The sequence below is a fragment of the Chroicocephalus ridibundus genome, chromosome 2, assembly GCF_963924245.1.
Source record: "Chroicocephalus ridibundus chromosome 2, bChrRid1.1, whole genome shotgun sequence".
Classification (NCBI taxonomy): Eukaryota; Metazoa; Chordata; class Aves; order Charadriiformes; family Laridae; genus Chroicocephalus; species Chroicocephalus ridibundus.
Window position 1 is genome coordinate 102,709,192 of NC_086285.1, and position 21,685 is coordinate 102,730,876.

General features: G+C 42.0%; 2 protein-coding genes across 2 annotated transcripts in view; both read left to right on the plus strand.

The window, feature by feature from the left end:
* Positions 1-4,198, plus strand: part of TMEFF1 (transmembrane protein with EGF like and two follistatin like domains 1) — a 128,261-nt gene extending 124,063 nt beyond the window's left edge. Inside the window, exons 9-10 of the mRNA XM_063326331.1 lie at positions 1,097-1,255; positions 2,954-4,198. Coding sequence (XP_063182401.1) covers positions 1,097-1,255; positions 2,954-3,038 — 244 coding nt within the window. The 3' untranslated portion in view covers positions 3,039-4,198. The remainder of the gene's footprint in view (positions 1-1,096; positions 1,256-2,953) is intronic.
* Positions 4,199-4,342: 144 nt separating this feature from the next.
* Positions 4,343-20,507, plus strand: CAVIN4 (caveolae associated protein 4). Its single transcript, XM_063326332.1, has 2 exons — positions 4,343-5,126; positions 18,403-20,507. The coding sequence occupies exons 1-2, from the start codon at positions 4,716-4,718 to the stop codon at positions 19,063-19,065; spliced, it is 1,074 nt and encodes a 357-aa protein (XP_063182402.1). The 5' UTR covers positions 4,343-4,715; the 3' UTR covers positions 19,066-20,507.
* Positions 20,508-21,685: the final 1,178 nt, after the last annotated feature.

The window sequence follows — 21,685 nt, forward strand, 5'->3', positions numbered from 1 at the left end:
GATCCAGTTTACAAAAGGATTGTTTCTCTGCCTGCATGTGAGTATTTCTTCTCCAGCTTTCTACTATAGAGCTGGAGGCCAATTGTATGATTCTGTTGCCCTTAATGGTACATTCGCATCAGTCGGTTTTAAAGGATAACTGTACAGGGAACTTGCTGAGGGATGTAAGCAGTGGGCTTTGATTCTGCAGACTTCAGCTCAGTGTCTTGGGTGGCTCTTGCCTTTCCTTGTTGTGTTTCTGCCTCTCTTGCCTTGTGACATGAATTCCTCCAGAGCGTGTTTCCACTGCCACCTTCACCACTGGCACATCTTGCATTCCCTGAACAGGTGGCACTGATGAGGAGCAGCCTCTGCTGAGTTTCTCACTGAGCTAATTGCTGCTTTGCTCAGCCAAGGTACCATTTAGAGCAGCTGCTTCTCTTCTGTCTCCAGCCATTTATCCCCCACACCTGGTGAATTTTTATGGATTCTTCCATGAACCCTCACTTGAACAGGTGTGAGCCACTGGGTTGTCTAACCCGACCTCTGTCAAATTTTGGTTTGGTGAAAAGGCAGGAGGGTCTTTAATGCTCATCCAAAAAATTTTGCGGGATTCCACTTTCGTAGGCTTCAGCTTGAAAAAGGATCTTCCTTCCCCCCCATTTTTGAAGTTTTTTTTTCCCCTCTTTGTTATTCCTGTCCCTATTGTCCCTATTGTCCCTACTGACATTGCAGCTGAGTGAGCGTCGTCATTTTGTGTTCTTCTTTGTGTTTCATTTAACCTTGTCTATTTGTTTCACCTAGTTGCTATGTTCTTCCTAAATATCAGCCCAATTTAATAACGACCTCACATGTTTCCTTTGCCAAATCAGGGCCTTCACCATGCTGGTGTGTTTTCAGAGTGACCTTATCCAGGAAAGCAGAGCATGTCTGCTCCATCTCTTCTCTTGCCACAGGAATCCAAACCACTCCCCAACCCAAGCGTTACCACACCTCTGCCTTCTCACCAGCTCTTTCTCAGCTGGAGTCACCTTGGACTCCTTGCTTCATCTGCAAAATGACTGACTGGGCTGTTATCAAATCACAGATTCCATGAAATATTCCTTTTCTTTTTCAGGTGTGAATCAGGATATACTGGACAGCACTGTGAAAAGACAGACTTTAGTATTCTTTATGTTGTCCCAAGTAGACAAAAGCTTACGCATGTCCTTATTGCAGCAATAATTGGAGCTGTACAGATTGCCATTATAGTTGCAATTGTCATGTGCATAACAAGGTAGGTAAACACAAAAACAGTGGAAAATTACGCATTGTATGGATTTACTTTTTCAGTATTTAAATGTTTGACCCCCCCAAATTTTATGTGCTTTAACATATATCCTGAATACCGTCATAAAAAAATATGAAATGTCCGAAGTGGAAGGATGATGTAACACCCTATTGCTTTTTTTTTTTCCCCCTTACAAAGCACACATTTATTTAAATTCACAAACCACCAGTAACCACTCTGAATCCCCAGACCAAACACCCAGCAGAACAGATCAGTCTTGAAACACATCCAAAAGGTCAGGTACTGTGTGAGACCTTCACTGGAGTTGTTCAAGCATTGCTGATATCTTGTAGAAGCTGTGATTCCCCTCTTCCTGCCCAGTAAAACCAGAGAGGTTGACAAGATGCTGTTCCCCTGCAGTACCACTGTAAATGGTGTTACACAGAGAGAGAAGTATCCCTCACGCTATAGATACTTTCTGAAAACTCATGTGCAGCTAGTCCCATTATTCCGCACTCTTCATGGGAACCTATTTTATGAAGTGTAAAGATGCACAATCATAGAGTTCAGGTTTCTGGGCTACCTCCGACTCTCGCCCTGTATGAAAACTGAGATGAGAGCCATGGATTCTTTTTTACGACAAGGGATTCAATTTGCTCGTCAAGGACTTGAACCCAAGGAGGACTGAGGGCTCTGGGCTAGATTAAGGATGACTTAGCTACCTTATAGGTGCATGAAGTGTTTAAGTCCTACACTTGGGCATCCATGCTACATTTTGCCTTTTCCTCCTCAACTCATCCTTCACTTTTTCAGCTCCAGTTAAATTGGGCCATAAAACTTTGTGCTACTGCATTAGTGCATGGCTTTCCAAGCTCGGTGATGTAGAAAGACACCCCTATGAACAAACAGCATAGGCTTCCTTCCTTACCTATCTCCTAAGGTTCAACATAGTTGAACATGTTGAACATATCTAACACCTCCTGCACATGTAAAAAAGTTATTTGGCTCATGCAATTGATCTCATCCCTTTTTTTTGCCCAACACCCTTCTGGCCAAAGCAGTGGCGTGGATGGCTGTGGTTCAGCAGCCTTCCTCTTTCAGCCTCACTGACACCGTTCCCCACCTCATGGTCTCTCAGGAACAGTCTGTCTTGCATTTCCTGCTGTCTGACAGGCTGAGAATGTCCCGGACCATTCACAGTTGCTGGCTTTTGTGAATCCTTTCCTAGTTGTGTGTCCATCCCCAAGAAAGGGATCTCCTGAGGGCACCCCACAGAGAGTCCAGGGTGGACTCTGTTTCAGGGGCACCAGGAGGCCCAGCACTTCAAAAGGCTGATTGATCCAGCCTTAGCACCCACCAGATTTTAAGTATGAAATATGTATAAAGTAAATCCAATGCAATTATTCACCATGGTATGTCTTTTGCTGGATCAAAGGCTGAAGCTCGTAGCGTGTTGCTGGTTTTGGTCTCAAGTTCAAGCAGAACTCCCTTCTGAGTCACCTGGGGTCCCACGGACATCCCCAGGTGACAGTCTGGTACCAAACAGCATCCCCCCAGTCAGCACACCTCATAAACTCCTTGCTATTGTTAAGTACAAGAAATTAAGTCAATGTGTTATTGCTAGGCTTAATTTTATGCAGCATATATAAAATCAGCCCTCCTTTTTCCCTCTTTCTTTCTTTCTTTGTCTCTTTTTTTTAACAGAAAATGCCCCAAAAACAATAGAGGACGTCGGCAGAAGCAAAACCTAGGCCATTTTACTTCAGATACATCATCCAGAATGGTTTAACTTAGTGATTTTTATACCTACATTGACCATGTGATGTACATTTTTATTATATCTTTTTTTAAAGAATGGAAATATTTATTTCAGAGGCCTTATTTTTGAACATTTTTAGTGTAACAATGTTGGTCTATATTCTGAAAGCATCAGACCTAACAGCTATGGACTGTTTTAGTATCTTTACTTTTATGTTTTTGAATACAGTAGTTCATTTTCTGTATCTGTATCACATGGTTATATAATAGACTTGTGCTTTATCCATGGAATGTAATATTTTTGGGAACACAGATTTATTCCACCAATGGTTGTAGATTTAAAAAAAAAACAAAACAAAACAACAAACCAACAAAAAAGTCCACATTACCTAGCAAACAAGGCATGAACTAAAGGTAAAAATGTTTACAGCTTACTTTTCTTATGAGAAACTAGAAAACACTGTGTTTAAATACCGTAGATATTTAAATGTTTTTGGAAGTTAGTAACTGATTTTTTAGACACTGCCTATCGCATGAACTGTGAAGCTGTGTGCTGTGTGTAGTTGTAACATATTTATAAAACGTGTGGACTGGGTCTAAGCACTGCCATCTTCATAAATAATTCCAACAATTTATTTTTAAAGAGGAAAATTATAAATTTCATAATTTGGGAAGTTACCTGGTGGAGCAGATGGCACAGGTGCAAAAGAAGTAGGTCTTAGTAGATTTAGGTATTGTAAAAATTGGTGTTGGATAATCCAAGACAAATAATTGGAATAAAGCCTACTTTATCACTGTCAAAGCTGTTTTAATACTTCTTAAACTTTTTTAAAGAAAATACATGTTTTGACACCTACGATACGGATTGTATAGTGTTTGTGATGAAAATAAAAAAAAAATAATAAAAGCGAATGAATTACTAGTGCTCTTGTACAGAGTATTTTCAAGAGCTAAAGAAGTCCATCCAAATTAGTCTGCTGGTCATAGTTATATTAATAGACTGTTAGTTGTCGTTTGGAAGATCCCGAGGTAAAAGTGTGACTAGGATGTGTTCAGCTGTTTTAACATGTAGTTTAGGCTATCAAAGTTTTGCATGCAGGATTTACTAATTTGTTCAATAAAGAAAAAAATAATAATGCTTTCAACATTTTGAACTGGAAAAGCATGTCACAATACAACGTTTTCACTATATCGCCTCTGGTTTAGTGTGTTTATTTGTTACCCCATGTGGTAATTGCAGCAAGCTGAAGACCTGAAGTTGTTTTGCTGGAAAAAAACAACTGCGTTCGTTTTCCTGACGGCTCTTTGAATTCCCTCGGAGGAAAGCACTCCACTAACGCGAAAACAAAAGTAGATCGTTCAAAATATGCAAGTTTGCTTTCCTGCTTAATTAGTAAGTTACTTAACTTTCCTGGATTAACGCTAATAACTTCATCAGTACAGAAGCGTGACCCTTTAAATGTGTGTTCCTTTCCAGACACTGCTTCCTAATTTTAGGGGTGTCATGTTGCTGAAAGTATCCGAACAATCATGTGTGGATATTTTGTAGTCAGAAGTATTTGACCCAGCTCCAGGAGGGGAGTTTCACGCCCCACTTCGAGCATCGCCGGAGCCAGCTGTCGCCCTGGCTCCCAGCAGCAGCGCCAGAATCGTCCTGGCAGGATCACCCAAACTTCGCCTGCTGCCCACCCGGCCGAAGGCAGGCAAAATGGATCGCCGCGAAATCACCCCGGAGGCTGACAAAACCCACCAAAATCGTCTCTCCAGCGTCACCGAGGAGGAGGAAGAACAAGACGCGGCTTACACCATCGTGACGGTCCTGGACAAAGTGGCCAACATTGTGGACAGCGTGCAGGCCAGCCAGAAAAGGATAGAGGAGAGGCACCGGGAGATGGAGAACGCCGTCAAGACCATACAGATCGACATTTTAAAGCTTGCCCAGGCTCACGGCAATACCGGCTACACGGTGAACAAGTTACTGGAGAAAACCCGCAAAGTCAGCTCCACCGTGAAGGAGGTGCGGGCACGCGTGGAGAGGCAGAGCGCCAGCGTGCGGAAGGTGGAAGCCAAACAAGAGGAGATGCTGAAGAAAAACAAATTCCGGGTCGTAATCTACCAGGTAACCGCAAACCTAATTTCTCGTAGCGCTGTCGTTGTGCCACCTCCTTGGTGGCTGCTGGCAGGCGTCGCTTAATGAACCAAAAGAGGCAGTCTGTCCAACATGAGAGTTATTTTATGCTTTCTTTAACACTGAGTTGCGCTCCGCAGAGCCTTTCAGCGTGAACCTACTGGCGGCGGCACACACGGTCTATTATTAGTGTTGGTAGGTTTCTGAGCCAGTCGGGTAAGATTAACTGCAGATCAGCAAGGACTATTTGTTGCCTGTCCGAAAGGTAATATGAGGCTGTCCCTGTAAATCTTGTCATAGAAACCATGCCTGACATTCATCCCTGTTATTTTTTTCACCATATTAGGTAGAAGTCCAAATAGCAAAAGTGCTTGCAGGCTTCCTAGAATACAGACTTTCCTCTAACACTAATGTTAAAACGTATGGTTTATTTAACTTGCTGCATTGCCCGGGCTTTCATAGTGCTGACAAATTGGGGCTTTTTTTCATTGTCTCAGTCTACAGCAGTATATGCACTAATTAAGCTCAGACCCACAAGCCCTTCATGAAGGCAAATAGTCCCTTGCACGCTCTCCTTTGGAAATGTTTTAACCCAACACTGTTCTTCCAACCACAGTGGGCAAGCAAATCATATGTTTTCTTTCCCTAACCTCATTCTAGAATGTTCATTGTTCTTATAAACAATTGTGTTTGAAGAGAAGTTTTGTGAAACGGCATGGTCTTGTCTACATCCATACAAGTAGACAGTGCAGGCAGCTCAGGGGGGTCCGTCGCTTGCTACCGAGTGCAGTGAAACCCACTTGTTTAACGGCCTGATCCTGCCATTTGCTGAAACCTCCCAGTTCCCCGAGTCAATAGAAAGTAAGAGCGTTTAATCTTTTGCCAGAAGCATAGTTTTCTCTTTCATACCAGCAAAGCTTCTTTCAACTGAGTCGTATTCATCATTAGGCGTTGAAAATAACCAGCCCTCGTCGGTAACACGATGTGCCCCCGTTGCCCAGCCTTACACCCTGGGCTCGCATCTGTTTGTACATAAATAGCATGTACATAAATAACTTGCAATGAATGGAGCTGTGTGTTTCACTGAGTTTATTCACCACCGTACACAGCTGACATTCTTCTGCATAATCTAGCTTTCTTAACTGCTTCATTTTCTACTGCTGGGAAAAAATAGCTAAAAAAAAAAAAAAAGGCTAAAAGCTGAAGGTAGGAAATGTTACCTCGTTAATGTTATGTTAGTACCTTACACAGCCAAATTGTGCCTCCCAGATTTTCTGACTGAATGACTTACTATGGATGCTCAGGAGAAAGCACAGACATAATTTGGCCTATTATTACAATTATTGCAAGCTGCACCATCATGATGGGACAGGAAACAGGCACTTTTGCTTTTTCCTTGCAAATCATTTCCCGGCTAGAGGTAATAAATATCTCTGACTCCCCTGGTTAATGGCATAATGCCACTTCATTGATGGGCCTTTACCATAATGAATGCAGCAGAATCAATGCTTTGGAAATGTGTTTTTTTTTAAAACAGTATTCAGTACATAATGTAAATTTTTCTCCTAGCAAGACACGAGTTGACGCTTATTTTAAAATGCAGTAAAATATGGTGAAAGTGCATTAACACACAGTAATAAAGAATAGCTGTTGCTATTTTCAGGTATTTCATGCAAAAGGTGGCTGTCACAATGCATACTTTCTCTAAGAATCACCTTCAGTAGGAGTTTCTGAACTCTCTGCTTGTTTTGCCAGACCCGAATGACCTGCACCCTGTTCTGTATGTTTAATTCTCAGTTGGTATTTTTCAGGAAGGGTATTTTTCAGCAATTTTGATTGCTCTCTTTCTAGCTTCCTCTTCCTACGGTAGCTGAGAACTGCCAGCAAGAATATGAATGACTTCCTGACTTCCTCTTTAAATTCCATCCTTTCTGTAAGGTAGATTGAAGAACCTTTTCCCTCTTGCACGGAGAAGGAGGAGCAGATATGCTGATCCCTCTAGGGTCTGACATTTAACACTTTTCTGGAGGAGAACTGCATTGCTCCACAAACGCTGGGACACGCTAGGTAGTCAAGAGTGCACTGAAGCTTTAGGGCACAGGTAGACTTGTGACAGTCTCTTTCACACAAGTGTAGTGATTTTCACACTGTTGATTTACACCAGTGTAAGCGTACTGCTGGAGTGCCAAGACCTGAATGACTGAAGCTTGGCTACGAGCAGTACTCTGTTAATAGCTACAGACTAATCAGCGTACTCCCTGCACTATATTTTACAAATGGGTATAACCAAGTTGTTTACTTGGTGGTTGTGACTGACAGCTCATCTGTAGTGAGATTTTTTTCTGATGAGCCATTTGGGACATTGTGATGGAGCCAATGACCTGTGTGTAGCCGGTGCTGAATGCCGACGTGGGTGACCACACGTGGGCCTTAGTTCTAACTTTTGCCAGAAGATCGGCATATGAGGAAAAAGGAAACACCAATTAAATCCTAAAGATTTTCTTTCAAGTGGATAGCTTTGATCTTATCTTTGATAGAAGGAGTAGGCAGGTTGAAAAGGATCATTGGCTGGAGGAGATTGTCCCAAGAGACCTCAGCCATGATGAAAAGAGTTGGCAATATCCTCGCATTAAAAAGAGACAAAGTGATTATCCATGAGCATAATGATTAAGGAAATGGAGAGCATTCATTTTTAAAAGGCCATATGGTTAAGGAAAAGATTTGGTAGCAGGCAGCTCTCCTCCCCAGGCTGACTGCATGATTAAAAATGCCGGGTTACTTCAGACTTTCTAGTGAGGTCTTTGACCTGGGAGTGCTACGTGCCCTAAGGGTATAGCAGGGAACGCAAAGGACACTATAAGTTGCACAGGTCACTGTTCACTTCTGTTCAGGTTAGTCTGAACAATCAGCTGTGAGAGCTATCATTTCTCTGCAGTCAAAGAGTGTCTAACAACTTAGCTCATTCTGACTAATTATTCAGAAATTAAAGAGGATTTTTCTTTTTTTTTAATCCTGAAATAACTTGTTCATTTGCTTTTCTGCATGTTCGGCAAGTGAGCATACAGGCACCAGAAAGTCCATGTTACAGTTCCTGGGCTCTTTTCTATTATTACTTTACGTAAGCGCCATAAACGAGTAACTACTTCCTATGAAGGGACGCAGGCAGTGGTTTCACTCACTGCTGTCTGATGTTTAAAATTAGTGGGCGGCCACAGTGGACGTGTCAGAAACCAAGTAAGGTTATGGCTTGACTGGTCTACACAGCCATGTCACAACCAATTTGTTTGCCCTGCGATTGCTCCACTGCACGCACGGGGCGAGGCTAGCAGAAGCAGCCTTCTGTATGCCACTCATAGTAAGCATAAACAAATTAAAATATAAGTGGCTTTTGCTGGCCACTGTCCATCTGCAGCAGAATGACTTGGAAAGTAAAAATGGTGACGTCAAGACAGGGACAATAATCTGAAAATCTGAAGTCGAAGCACTTCCAGCCAAAGTGGCAATAAAAGTCAGGCTGCCACGAGCTCAAGACACTCCAAAAGACCTGGTGCACGAACTCACCATCCATCAGCATGGAGTTTTAATTACAGCTATTCTGAGAAAAACCTGTGAGAGTAACCATGACATGAAAGACAGCAAATATAACAATTCTATTTAAAAAAAAAAAAGACAAAGGAAATTATCTGAACCCTTGCCATTCATCTGATGTCAGTCAGGCATAAGAATGGCAGGCTTAGAAGGGGCTCTGCAGAACAGAATCGTTCGTACTACGGAGTCAAATAGCTCATCGAGAGCAGATTGTGCTAGGTAACTCACATTTGGAGAGGTTTTAACCTTTCTCATATTTATGTACCTGATATGTTACCTCATAACAGATAATCTGGGAAAACAACAGCTGACAGTGGATTGTGTTGAAATGGGAAGTGAGGCTTGTGATGAGTTTCTGAAAGGGTTTGCTTCTAAGGCTGTCTTTGTCAACTGTGTAATATTTTCATTAAAGATCTTGGCACAGAAAAAGGTGTGGGTACTAATAAAATATGCTCAAAATGAGGAGCTGTCAGCCCAGAGAAGCAAATAGAGGCAAGAAACCAAATCATCTTCAGAGTTGGAGTAACCTAAGTGTACACAGTGTCAATTCCTGTACTTAGCAGAAGCCCTTGCTGTTAGTTTGTCTTCCGAGGCCCCACGGTTTGGATAGGACAGAAGACGGTGCATTAATTGCTCCCAAGATGACTGAGAGCCCACTTGATGTTGTGGCTCTTAAAAAAGCTATATGTGGGCAAGAAAGGCTTCAGGAAAGATAGTTCCAGAAGTGACAGAGAGACCCAGTGCCCTTGTCCAAAACACTCTGGAGTGCACCCAGACCACCACATAGAGCTCCCATTGCCTGTTGAAGTGGTCAAACTGAACAGGTTTGGAGAACAGCTAGCAGGACGATCAAAGCAATGGGGAGCCCTGGTACATGAGAGGAGACCAGGAGGTCCTAGCTTGGTTTAGTCCAGCAAGAAAAGAGGCTAAAAGAGGTTGTGGCTGTCATTTATACACATATTGGGCATGGATGAGGAACCCAGTAAAGACCATCAGCAAAAAGATAAAATGGGTGTAAACTGTCCATGAGTCATCTCAGGTCAGAAACGGATTCTTAGTCCTGGACTCATGAAGGTCTGGACAAAGCCTTCTGCTAGAACCCAGGAGGAGAGAAGAAAACCTAAATTGCCATTAAAGTGGAGTTTGAAAACTTACTGGAAAATAAGATGGCATGGGTTGACTCCCTGTGACAGCAGAGCACTGGCCTCAGACACAGAGGCCTTGGCAGCCCAAGGATGCAGGACCTTTGTTGGAGTGTGGCAGAAACCTGATAAATATTTTTACAGCTGGGACAGGTAATTGCCTTCGCCGAGATTCCAGGGAACAAAAGAAACCAAACGGTTGGGTCAGAGAGTGTAGTGGGAGTCCTTTGTTTGCAGTATCAAGCCCGGTCCCTCCGTTCAACGGGCTGAGCTGCCCCTGTGCCATGCGGCAGCCGCCGGCGGCATGGCAGGGCCAGCACCGACATACTGCCAGCAGCCAAGAAGATCATAAGTTACCTGGGATTTTTAGAAAAAAAATCACCGCTTTCAAACAGCTAAAGAAAAACTATATTTCTAGGGACGTGTTCACAAGGAAAAAGGAGAAAAGGAAATGAAAAAAAAAAAATTTAAAAAGCAGCTGCGGGGCCGTTTCTGTGTTCCTAATATGAAAAAGGTTGCGCATTTCACAGGACTGTGTTCATAGCAGATTATAAACTTGACGCTACACCAACGGGTCTGGTGTAACTGGAGTCCCCAGGCCTGTTCCTCCGTGGCGATCCTCACAAGGGACAAGCAGTCATCTTCTCAGGGCTGCCATTGATTTTTCTCCTCCTATTAACACGGGTGGTGGAAACAACTGATGTTGATTTACATTTGCACTGGATGCAGTCGCTCAAGGCTTTGCTTATGGTTGGCCTGCAAGCTGGCAGAAGGTCGTAGCTACATCGTGAGCCTCTTGTGTTGTGCCTCTTCCCCACAGTCCCAGAGGCTGCCTGGAGTGACTTATCGACAGGAGCTGTGGCCGGCCCCTGTGGGCACACACGTGTCTTCAGTGATACCTTTCATGCCTGAGGCCCAGCACCAGGAGTGGCCTTGACTGTGGGGACATGCGGTTGGCCTTTATATTCTCAGTAGTGCCGAAGATAGCTGAATATTGCAGTTATTCCTTTCGCACAGGAATAAAGTTCATCAGAACAGCGCAGGCACGGATGGGAGGGATATGTGAAGTCATTAACAGCAAGCTCAGAGTTTGGGACAGGATCCATCTTGCCAGGCATTAGACATCAGTAACGCAGGTGTTTGGCCTATAGATTCCCTTCAAACGAGCAGACAGAAACGTATGGAGCCTGATTCGCCTGACCTGTTGTAGTCATCTACTTCTGGACACAGTTTCTGCTTCACAAGTACCTGTTCTCTCCATTGAGTTGAAAGAGGGTCCAGAAGCAAGTTCATATGGAGACATGGTCTGCTTGGGCAGACGAGTTCAGCAACGCCTGATGAAAGGTGGAGTTTCTCTTGTACTTGAGAGCGCTCCCCTGCTCTAGCTAGCTTGCAAGAGCAGTCACCTTGTGAGGAACGAATGAATCAAAACATTACCAAACATTATTTTTTTTTTTGTCTTATCGCACCTTTTCTCCTCCACTCACAAAAAGTTGGTATCGACAGATAAATCAGAGGTGAGAAATTTCCCCAGTTTGATTGCAAACCTGCGGACTGACCTGCAGAACTATTCCCTAGGCTAGTGCTGTAGAACAATAGCAAAGCAAAGTAAGTGGGAAGCTTTAATGTTCCCCCGGAGCTGCAGTAGTCCTTTTTATGCAGCATGGGGTGGCCTGGAGCCAGGGGCTTCTCCGAGTGATGTGGTATAACTGGGTAACGCTTCCTCGTTGTCTGTAGCTGGCTGCAGTCAGATAATGACAGAATGGAGCTGGGTTCCTTTATAGTCATTGTACGCTCCTGGTTAAATTAATGAATTTCTGTCAGAATTTAAAGAAAGGGGATGTTCATTAGGCTTCACAAATGAGAACTGAGGGGGGTTGACTGTTGTGGCCAGGCTGCTTTTTCATTATGTAAAAATAATTGTAAATACAAGCAACAGCACTTAGCCATAAAGTCCTACGTGCTGAAGTGTTTATTCTCTATCTACTTTACTTGATAAAATCCCTTAGGTGCCCTTTTTAAATAATGCTATTTCTCTCTCATCTGAACAGGTTTTTTGGCCTGATGGCAGAGATTTTGAAATGGCATATTTGCAGAAACAAATGAAAGGCTCGCTTGAGATTTAGAAAGCTTCACCCTTATCTGTTAGAATATGAGTAGAAGTACGGCATGATTTGTAATTGGTTATTCATCAGTGGTTTCGTATTGATTTAGAGAACAATTTCAGGGAGATGTTTTAGTGATTTACCTTGGCTGCCGGTTTGAATAACAAATCGTTCATTTAACATGCAAATTCCTAGGATTTTTTTTTTTTTTTAACGTTGCGGCGATGCAGTTTCCTGCCCATACGCTGCCAGTCATTCGCATCAACCAGTTGTCATAGACACGGCAGCGGCGCCAGACCAGGCGCTGGGTGGCCTTCGACCATTTTGCCGCTCCGTGCTCTGCTTCAGAATTGTCAGGTGATCGCCGGTCCCATCTGCGCTTATGTTAATCATCACCTGCACCTTCCCTGTCACACACATCCCCGGGCTGAAAGATCGTTTGCCGTGACCTTTTCCTCATCCGACACAATGACTCCAAGTTATGGAGTTTCATCTGTCTCTCCTCCCATCTTTTGCTGTGAGCAGTTTCTTTAGGAGCATTTTGAGTCTTGATTTTATATATATATATACACACACACACATATATAAAATATACCTAACTTTATATGTATAATATATGATTTTAAAATATATATATAATTTAATTACCTATTTTTTCATTCTGTTTTTCACTGCTATTGTTTTTTGTATTTTTAAAAGTTTTGTTCTGATAAGGTTTTAACTGAAATTAAATGACGGTTGAGAGTTGATAACAGTTGCCTTTATTAAAGCTTGTTAGAGTTACACTTTGAAGCCATTTGAAAAGAGAATGCAAAACTTTTATAGTGTTTCTAGCATGTATGCTACACATATATAAAATAATAGATATAATATATATTGTACATATATAATAATATATATATGTATAGCATATATACACATAAGACAATGTATTATCTTTTTTTTCTCCTTGCCCACTCTGGAAGCTCGGTCTGGGCTTTGAAATACAAACCCAGAATACATGTGGAAAAAGGCATGAAATGGCAAGGGGAGTAAAGCTCTTCAACTTGCTACATTCATTAAAACGCCCTCATATCCCATTATTTTTTATTTTTAAATGCAATTAAATTATTACTGAAATTATCACAAAAAGTGTTAATGTTCTTATGTACACTAAGTTTGTACATAAGCTGAAGTATGGCTGTCCAGTGACAGTATGTCACTGCTTCGTCTAGCGAACCCAGTGGACTCTAAATTAGCAGCACGCCTTTTTTTAATGAAAATAATACTATTGCTGCTATTAATTATTGACCCCACCTGTGCTTACAAAGAGGAAGAGTGGAGATTTAGCGAACAAGTTTGTAAGGGAATTTTTGTAATAACCCTTTTGCCTTTGCACAGCCTCCCTGACCTCGCTGAAGGCACGACATTCCTCTTCCAGCAGCCCCCTTGCCTTATTTGCTCCTTAGTGCGGCAGTCAGAGAAGGGTGCAACCAGAGCAGATCTTTGCCAGGACACCACGGCAGCGCAATACCTGAGACATCGCTAAGCGATTTGCTTTGCCATTTCCCTTCTTCCCTTCCCCAGAGATGAGAAGAGCCTGGCTGTGCAGGCAGGGTTATCAAGGAGGCACATTCTGAGACAGTCTCTCTTCCCTTGTAATTTTCAGTTATCTGAGCATCGCCACCTCAAGAGTCTCATGACACTGATTAGGGGCACTGCCACATTGAAGATTATTTGCCTATTGTTTTTAAGGTGTCTGTGAGGTGAAAAAGAGCCTGCACCTTGCACCTTGCGTAGTTCAAGGAGCAGATGCTTTAGCCTTCCTTCATAAACGCTTTGCTGTATCCTATGGGAGAAGAATGCTACTGCCATGATCCCTCCCGTGATATCAGGACATGCCAGCGGTGCCTGCAACCTGGTCAGTGCCCTCATGCGCTGGTGCAGAACAGCCAGAATTTTGGCAGCCACCGAAAAGTTTGTGCAGCAAAAGACCCATGTCCCTTTGAAAAGCTTCTGATTGTGAATTAGACTCAAACGGGAGCAGAGGGAGCAAATGACAATGGCAGACTCAGATTTTCTTGGGAAGCCAGTGTTAGAAACATCTGGGTTTCAACAGTGACTGTCCCCAGAGCCATCCATTCAAACCAATGCCATGCTGGCTTCCTTCATCAAAGTTGAGGTTTACTCATGTGTTTACTTTGTATTCAGCCAGGTCCTTAAAAACGCAAACTTCTTTGGCCAGGCATATTTGAGAAGCTAAATACTCAAAAACTAGGAAAAGCCGAACTTCAGGTTTAAAATGCTTTCTTAGCAAACTTACTGTGCCGGGGGCACCAACCACTCCTGAATTGTACACTTGTTCTGTTACGATGTTATACCTTTAAGTTTTGTTCGTTAAAGTTGTTTCTTAAGCAGTGGATCTAACTAAACTTACAGCTTTGTGGCCTCTCTGTTTCTCTCCCTGCCTGGCTGAACTGCAAAGGTCTCCAAGCTTTTCCCTTATCATTCAACCAATGCCTTCAGTCCCTCCTCCGCTATCACAGAATCTGAAGCCTTTCTCCTTCCAGACCCCATTTCCTTCCACACACATGCATTTTTCCAAAATATCTCCAGTTTCAACAACACACCATCTAATCTGACTCCTTTCTCCCCACCTACACCCATTCATAACACACACACCCCTCTTCTCAGCACCCCCGTCACCTGCCAAAAACATCAGGTCCAGATCTACAGGCAAGGTACCTGGGCCACTCTTGTGTTTGCTCAGGACAGACATCAGGTGGGAGACAGACGGAATGACTCACAACACAGCCAGCTCCTCAGCAGAGAGCTTCTTTCTTCATGTCTGAGCGCAGCTCCATTCTCAAGTTGGTGGAAAACACCCAAATGTTTACGTGTTAGTGGAGAGGCTGCGTAGGGGTGAGAAAGCGGGAGCTGCATAACATGAGCGTATACGCTACACTTTTGTACGAAACCAAGATGACCTCCAAATCAATCACATCGCTCATTTTCTCACTTTTCTCTTGGAGGAGAAGAAAAAAAAATTAAAGGTCCAGGTCTGTTTTCAGTGTGTTGAGTGGTAGATTAAATTTTCAGGAGAATATGGCCAACAAGCGTACCGGGACCAGTGTGAGCACCCTCTGTAGGTGCACCCCCTCCAGGTGCTCCAGCCGGCAGGAGAGATGAAAGGGAAGGGGAAAGATCAGTTTCCACACATTAGTTTCTTGATTTCTGGTTCTGGCATGTGTATATCTTTGGTTTTTACCAGTAGATACAGAGTACATGTCCTTTGTACTGTCCTTTGTATTAACCAATAAACAGACCATATGACAGCACTCCTCTTTCCTCAAGAAATCAGGTTAAAAATACCCAACAGTTTGGTATCTTCTTTTACTGTGCAATAACCTCCTGTCCTCATTTTATTTCAGCAATTACAAATTTAGCTTAAAGATCCTCCCTTACCTCCCACGAGGAGGTGGTGGCAGATAAGAGTCCTTCCTAGTAAAACACTTCAGTAGAATTTTAACTAAAAGCTTACAAGTAGCACCACCAATTGTTCAACTCCGTCTCACCCTCCTAGAAGACTGGGCTGCCCAGTCCTGCTATTTCCAGTCCCATCTGCTTTTCAAGCCAAGAATGAAGCTGTCACCCTGTTTAGGGCTTTGTCCTGTGCAATTGAAATCAGCAGGTGTTTTGTCTTTGCTTTTAGTGAGTCTATAAATGAGCTGGTAGCTACATGCTTTGACCCCATCAATTTCCCACCTGGTGCTAAAACTTATCCTTCCTTTGTTAGGAAGGATGAGCTCCTACCTTCTCTCTACCCCACTGATACCTCGTGATAAGAAGAAACGAGGAGGGGCAGGAGAGAGAAAAGGAGCAGATGAGAAAGCTCTCCTACTGAGCCTAAATCACTGTATTGTTATTATGAACACCACCCCTAACGTGCTAGCCAGTTTCCCTAATACTTTCCAGTTTGGTAACATCTTCCATCCAGAAATCTTGAGCGGAGACAGAAACTCACACTAATTTTTAGCCTTGCTACATTTGATTCTGCAAGACGTGTGCAGAAATCAAGGGGAAAAAAAAAAAAGATAAAATCAGAGATTTGTAAAAGATCATTCTTAGAGTCTGCAGCAGAATGAAAAATGTTCCTCAGGACCTGCAGCTCTACTTTCTCTGTCTTGTCTACAAGGCCTTCATCTCACGTGTTATTGTTTATAAGTCTTCATTCTAACACATGTGTATGGAAGTTAAAGCCCTCTGTTCTTTAGGTAACAAACTATAAAGCTAAATACAATAAAAATCTGGCAAATAATTGTCAATCATAGAGCAAATTTTGCTCTTCTTCCACAGGAAAACAGATTAAATATTGCTGAGAAAATAGTCTCTCTGCCTTCTTTCTTTTTAAAAAGTAATCTTCATATGAACAGCATACCCTATTCACCATATTGTATTCATTTCTGTATGTTCTGAAATTTCAGAATAGTCATTCTGGAAACATTTTTGTTACCATTTCAGCTGAAGGAGTGGGCTATAATTTACAAACTTTGAGGAATGATTTATTATCCAGCTGTGTTTTAGTTCATTTTCAGAAAAGAAGGGATTATGTTTATATATAGAAGTCTTTATATAATTAATGTTAATTTGCACATGTAAATGAAGATGATTATTAGCAAAGCATTGTAGTTTTGTTCCTGCTGATTTTGACAGATGAGTTGAATAACATTCTGCTGTAATCAATGCAACATAACTCATCCCTATTTTTTCTAAGCACTAACAACTATTTTACAACAGGGTTTTTAATGAAGCCAAGGCATGATGACAGGCTCTTAAGTGAGCTTTATCTGCCAAATAGCTTAATGTATTTTATTTTACGTATTGCTAGTACTCTGTAAAACAACATTAAACATGACTTGCTACTAATGAGTTACTGTGAAAAATGACAGACACCTTTCTTGGCCAGAAATCAGTTCACAGCAAAATATTCAGTAAGGCTGACCCATTCTTCACAGGTTCACAATTCTAATATCTCTCCTATTTTCTGCATTAAGGTAATAATACTAAGGATAGAGCCCAGACACCGTCACGCCTCAGAAATCAGCTGAAGTAGTTAGTACTAATGGGAAAAAGCTTACAGAAGTTTCATACAGCTGTTGTACCTGTCCACACCCTTAAGGGCTGCTCCTCTTGGGAAAACAGCGTAGGCACGTGCACATAAATAGTAGGGGAAGAAAGGGCTGGCGTTGTTTGTCTCACCCAGACACTTCCTACAAGTTATGGGCTTTCTACTCTGCATATACTAGTACTTCCAGGCAGAAGCGACTCAGTGACATTGAGCCCCAAATCTGTAATGCCCATGCAGACAGCAGTCTTCAGATCAGGGGATCAACTCTCTTAGCAGATTCTCCCTGTTCAGATAAATATTACTACTGAATCCTTCCACTACCATAAGCTTTTTTTCCTTTTTTTGCACATCCTTAACCACAAAGTGCTTCTTGGTAAATTATTTACTGTGGACAGCTTTTGAAAGTCTTCTGTCTGTCTTCAAGTTTTGGGCCTCTAGCAGTCTTTCTTTGGAGGGGATAGATACATTCCTAGTGCTAAGATACCTAGGATCGTCACCATTTCCAAACACGCAGCTAATATGTAACATATATATAACATAAATATATAATACCACATGCTCATACAGGTCACCAAACTCACCACAGGAGATAGAGATGCTTGCTCTGGGTGAGTCGTATTTTTCCAGATGGAACAAGTCAAGTTCATCTCAGCAATGGTGCAGGTGCTGGGTGAATTGTATGGAACTGGATTTAGCAAATAACATCTCATCGGTTTAGTGATTTTGTCCCCTTGTGGAGACAGAACATGTAAGTTAATATTTTGGGGTTCATCCCCTTCTGGGCAGCAACAGAAATGTTTGCTAAGTTCCAGTTAGTCAAAAATGTGCAATTGTTTTGGTGACAGTAAAAGGCTCAAGCTACTGCTCTTCTTGAGGCACTCATTTGGAAAAATGTGCAGTGAGCACAGGCACAGGAGCCTATTTTGTCTCTAGGATGTCAACTTTTATTGGTGAGGAATAACAGCTCTAGGTCCAATCTCTGAGAAGCCAATCATCCTCAAAAAAATCCCATGACGTAGACAAATCTGCTCTGAAACCCACTGGGGCCAGTAAACATGGGACCATGGCATTCATTAGTTTCAGGTAGAACCGCACTGACAAGAAATTTTTAAGCAGGTATGATGTCTTCACAGAACTTGGCAAAGGTTTCTTCTGCCATTTGTATTCTGTGTAGATCACAGACGATGGTACAAGCCTACCTTACTTTGTTACAATATTGTATTTCAGTTAGCATTAATTAACTACAAGACAACTAACAAAATGCTTGAATCGCCATCCTTTTAAAACACACTTGCTGGAGGGTGACTCTGTGCTTTCATTCACAGGAGGAAACCGAGTGTCCTTCATCTCTCTCTGTCATCAAAGAGAGGACCGCAGGTGAAACTCTAGAGGATGATTTCTTCCCACCTGATGACCTGTCCTCCGATGAAGAATATTACATCGAAGAAAGCAAAGCAACCCAGTTCAAGAAATCAGGCATGAGGCGCATAGATGATATCAAAAAGGCATTTTCGAGGGAAAATATCCAAAAGACGAGACAAAATTTTGGCAAGAAGGTAAACAGGCTTCGAACTAGAATAGTGACCCCTGAGAGGAGAGAGAGGATCAGGCAGTCAGGAGAGAGACTGAAACAATCTGGGATAAGGATCAAGAAAACCATTTCACAAGCTGCCCCAACGAAGGAGACGTTCAAGATCCATAAAAAAAATAAAGAACGAACAGGAGCCGAAGGTCAGGAGGGGATCCAGGAAGCCGGTGCGCACATCGCCTCTGAGCTCGCAGCAGCAGAGCCCTTCACTGAAGAAATCTCTTACACAGAAGTGATCACTAAGGTAAAGAAAGACAAGAACAGTGCAACAAAAGGTGCTTCCCAGTCGACTGAAAAAGGAGTGACAATCCCAGAAGTTGTTCTTAAGCAGGAGGGAAAAGAAGGAGGCGGGGGAGGAGGTGATGATGTCCCTTTGCTAGACTTAAAGCAATCAGCATAAGAAATCAAGTAGCAAACACACCATACTGTCCTTATTGAACAAGAGATAACACAGTATGTATTCACTCAGCTTTGGAAAAATGTGTGAATTTGTGTTATATCCCAAAATACATGTTGGTGGTGTTCTATCATTTACACGGGTGTCTGTAGTGTTGTCTTCCTGACAAAAGCCAAGCCATGCAAAATGAATGAAGGGGCTCCCCCTCTGTCTTGCGGTGTGCCGGTAGCCATCGTTAGCCCAACTGGAACTCACACGTCAAAGGGAGATGGAGGTCTGCTGTATTTTCAAGATTGATTTAGCAGTCACTTAGCAGCCTAATCACTCTCTTTCGTTTTATGTGCAATAGCATAAAACTTATTACCACCATCTTACACCAGGTCCTCTAATCAGAAACAATAATAAAGCTATTACTTCATATTAGCAAAAGGAAACTATGAAAAATGTCCATTCAGCTACGCAATTTTTTTGTTTAAGGGCCCTCACTGAAAGGGCAGAAGGAAAGTCCTGCTTTATACAGGGTGTGACAAAACGTGGCAGGAATGATAGGGTTTTGAGTAAATTGTGTTTCTTCTCAGTGAAAAAGTGAAGCTCCTGAAATGACTAACGATTATTTCCAGAGTTCTGGAAGAGGAAGGTTTGATGTACGTAAGCAATGCATTTTCTGCACTTATGGAGTGAGAATAAAAAAGCAGAAAACACATTAAATATGGAACAGCAGGAGGAAAAGAGAATGAGGTACTGTCTTCATGTTTTGGAAAAATGCGATTGTGAGAAAGGCAAGGGTATGAAGCAGTAAAAGAGGAAAAAAGTTAATGCGTGGGTTCCGCATAAATAGAGAAAAAATTTAGAATATTGTAACTGAAGTTTCCTCAAGATGTTTTAAAGAATTGCTACCCTATCCAGAGGGTCATAGGGCTCATGAACATAACTGACCAGACAAGGGAATTGTTTTGTTTTCCATTCTCTGTGCTTTTTCTGAGCTTCACTGCAATTAAATCTATTCTACAAAGGCGCTGAAGTTCAGGGCCAATCCCTAACCCAATTCTTTGTTTCCTGTAATCATCGTTATCGACCAGCCACAGCCTCAGGGATTATGAGACAGACACCCTTTGGAGTATGGAATGCTGTTTATTTGCAACACTCAGGAGCCAGCGCCCTGACATCAGCTCTGTTTGTAAACACGGCCGCTAGGCTGACAAGGGGTGCAGGACTGTATCGCTCTCTTCATTCTTAAACGGCGTTGCCTTCAGAGCACTTATCTAAAGCAATGTTAGTCATTACTATCTGTGTGAAACTTGTACAATATTGCCAAAAGCTGTATGATTGTATTTAGTATCTCAGATTCATTTTAACAGCAGAGCATAACATGGTTATATATATACATTGTTTGAGGACTCCCAGCTAATTGTTAATCTATAATTTAAATATAATTAGTTTGATTTCAAATGTTCTGCCTGCCAGTTCTTTCATTTAGTCTGGTGTACATCACATTGGAAGTGAAACAGCTTTAGCAATAGTAACTAGGGCACGCTGGTTGGGGAAGGTCAATGTTACACCACGTCAATGATATTTCAAATCAAATTAATGTTGTCAGCTTGGAAGCAGCAACTCCACTGAATGGAAGGGCAGGATAGGGCAAGGGAGGGAGACAGGGAGAGGAAGACATTGCTTTCAACAGTAAATCATACATCTCCACTGTACCATAATTACATGCAAAAAATAAAAAAAAAAAGGGGGTTGCTTATAGGATAGAGGGGAGGTTTTGCGTGGTTGGTTTTTTACCAGCTATAGGAAGTGTTTTCTGGAACCAGGCGACTGCGTGTTCTTCTAGTTCTGTGTAAAACTGTAGCTATCTTCAGTGAAATACTGTGTAATTTGTCTGGTTCTTCTGTAGTATGGCCTGCATTCTGTTCTGCAAGATTTGATGTTTTCCTAAACTGACAAACAGGGTTTAGTTATGGAAATGAAAATGTCAAAGTTCAAAGAAGCTATTTCTTTGCATTTTTATACAGCAGAACACTAAGTGCTAGAACATAATTGCCTATAGATTTTCTTTATATAGCATTTAATTTTCTCATTTTACTTGACAAAGAAAGGAAGTGATGCAGTTTCCATGGAGCTTATCATGAAGCACTGCATATAACCTCTATCAAATATGTATTTTTTAATGTTTACTTCTAACTTAAATTGTTCAGAGGATGATTTGTTTTCATAGCAAGTAGTGAGTTCTTCAGGTATGCAAAGTATTTCAATGTACGCTTTTCATTTTAAGTGATTATCAGTGTTAACTGACTTGAATTTCACATGTACCAAGAGATCAAAGTTAATTTACTCCATATGCCTTCACACAGGTAGGGGATGGGGAGAACACTACGGTTTACAACATCAATTTCTACACAACAGCACAGCCTTTTGCTGCTTGAAGTCCCCCTTTTTCATAATTTCCAAGAGCAATGATCTTGAAGCCCAATCCTTCACCCTTCTTGGAAACAAAATTCTCAATGAAACTGGTTGACGTACAGCTGTACTGCAGGGAGGTTTGGGGCATATTTTTTGAACCACTGTTTTCACTTGGTAAGATAATCTTGCCAGCACTAAGTGTGAAACAAGTGCTGCTCCC

Bases quoted from the DNA above. Each gene is read 5' to 3' on its own strand.
- CAVIN4 (XM_063326332.1), top strand. From the start codon at position 4,716: ATGGATCGCCGCGAAATCACCCCGGAGGCTGACAAAACCCACCAAAAT. The intron at 5,127-18,402 runs GTAACCGCAAAC...TTTCATTCACAG, and splicing joins TCCGGGTCGTAATCTACCAG to GAGGAAACCGAGTGTCCTTC.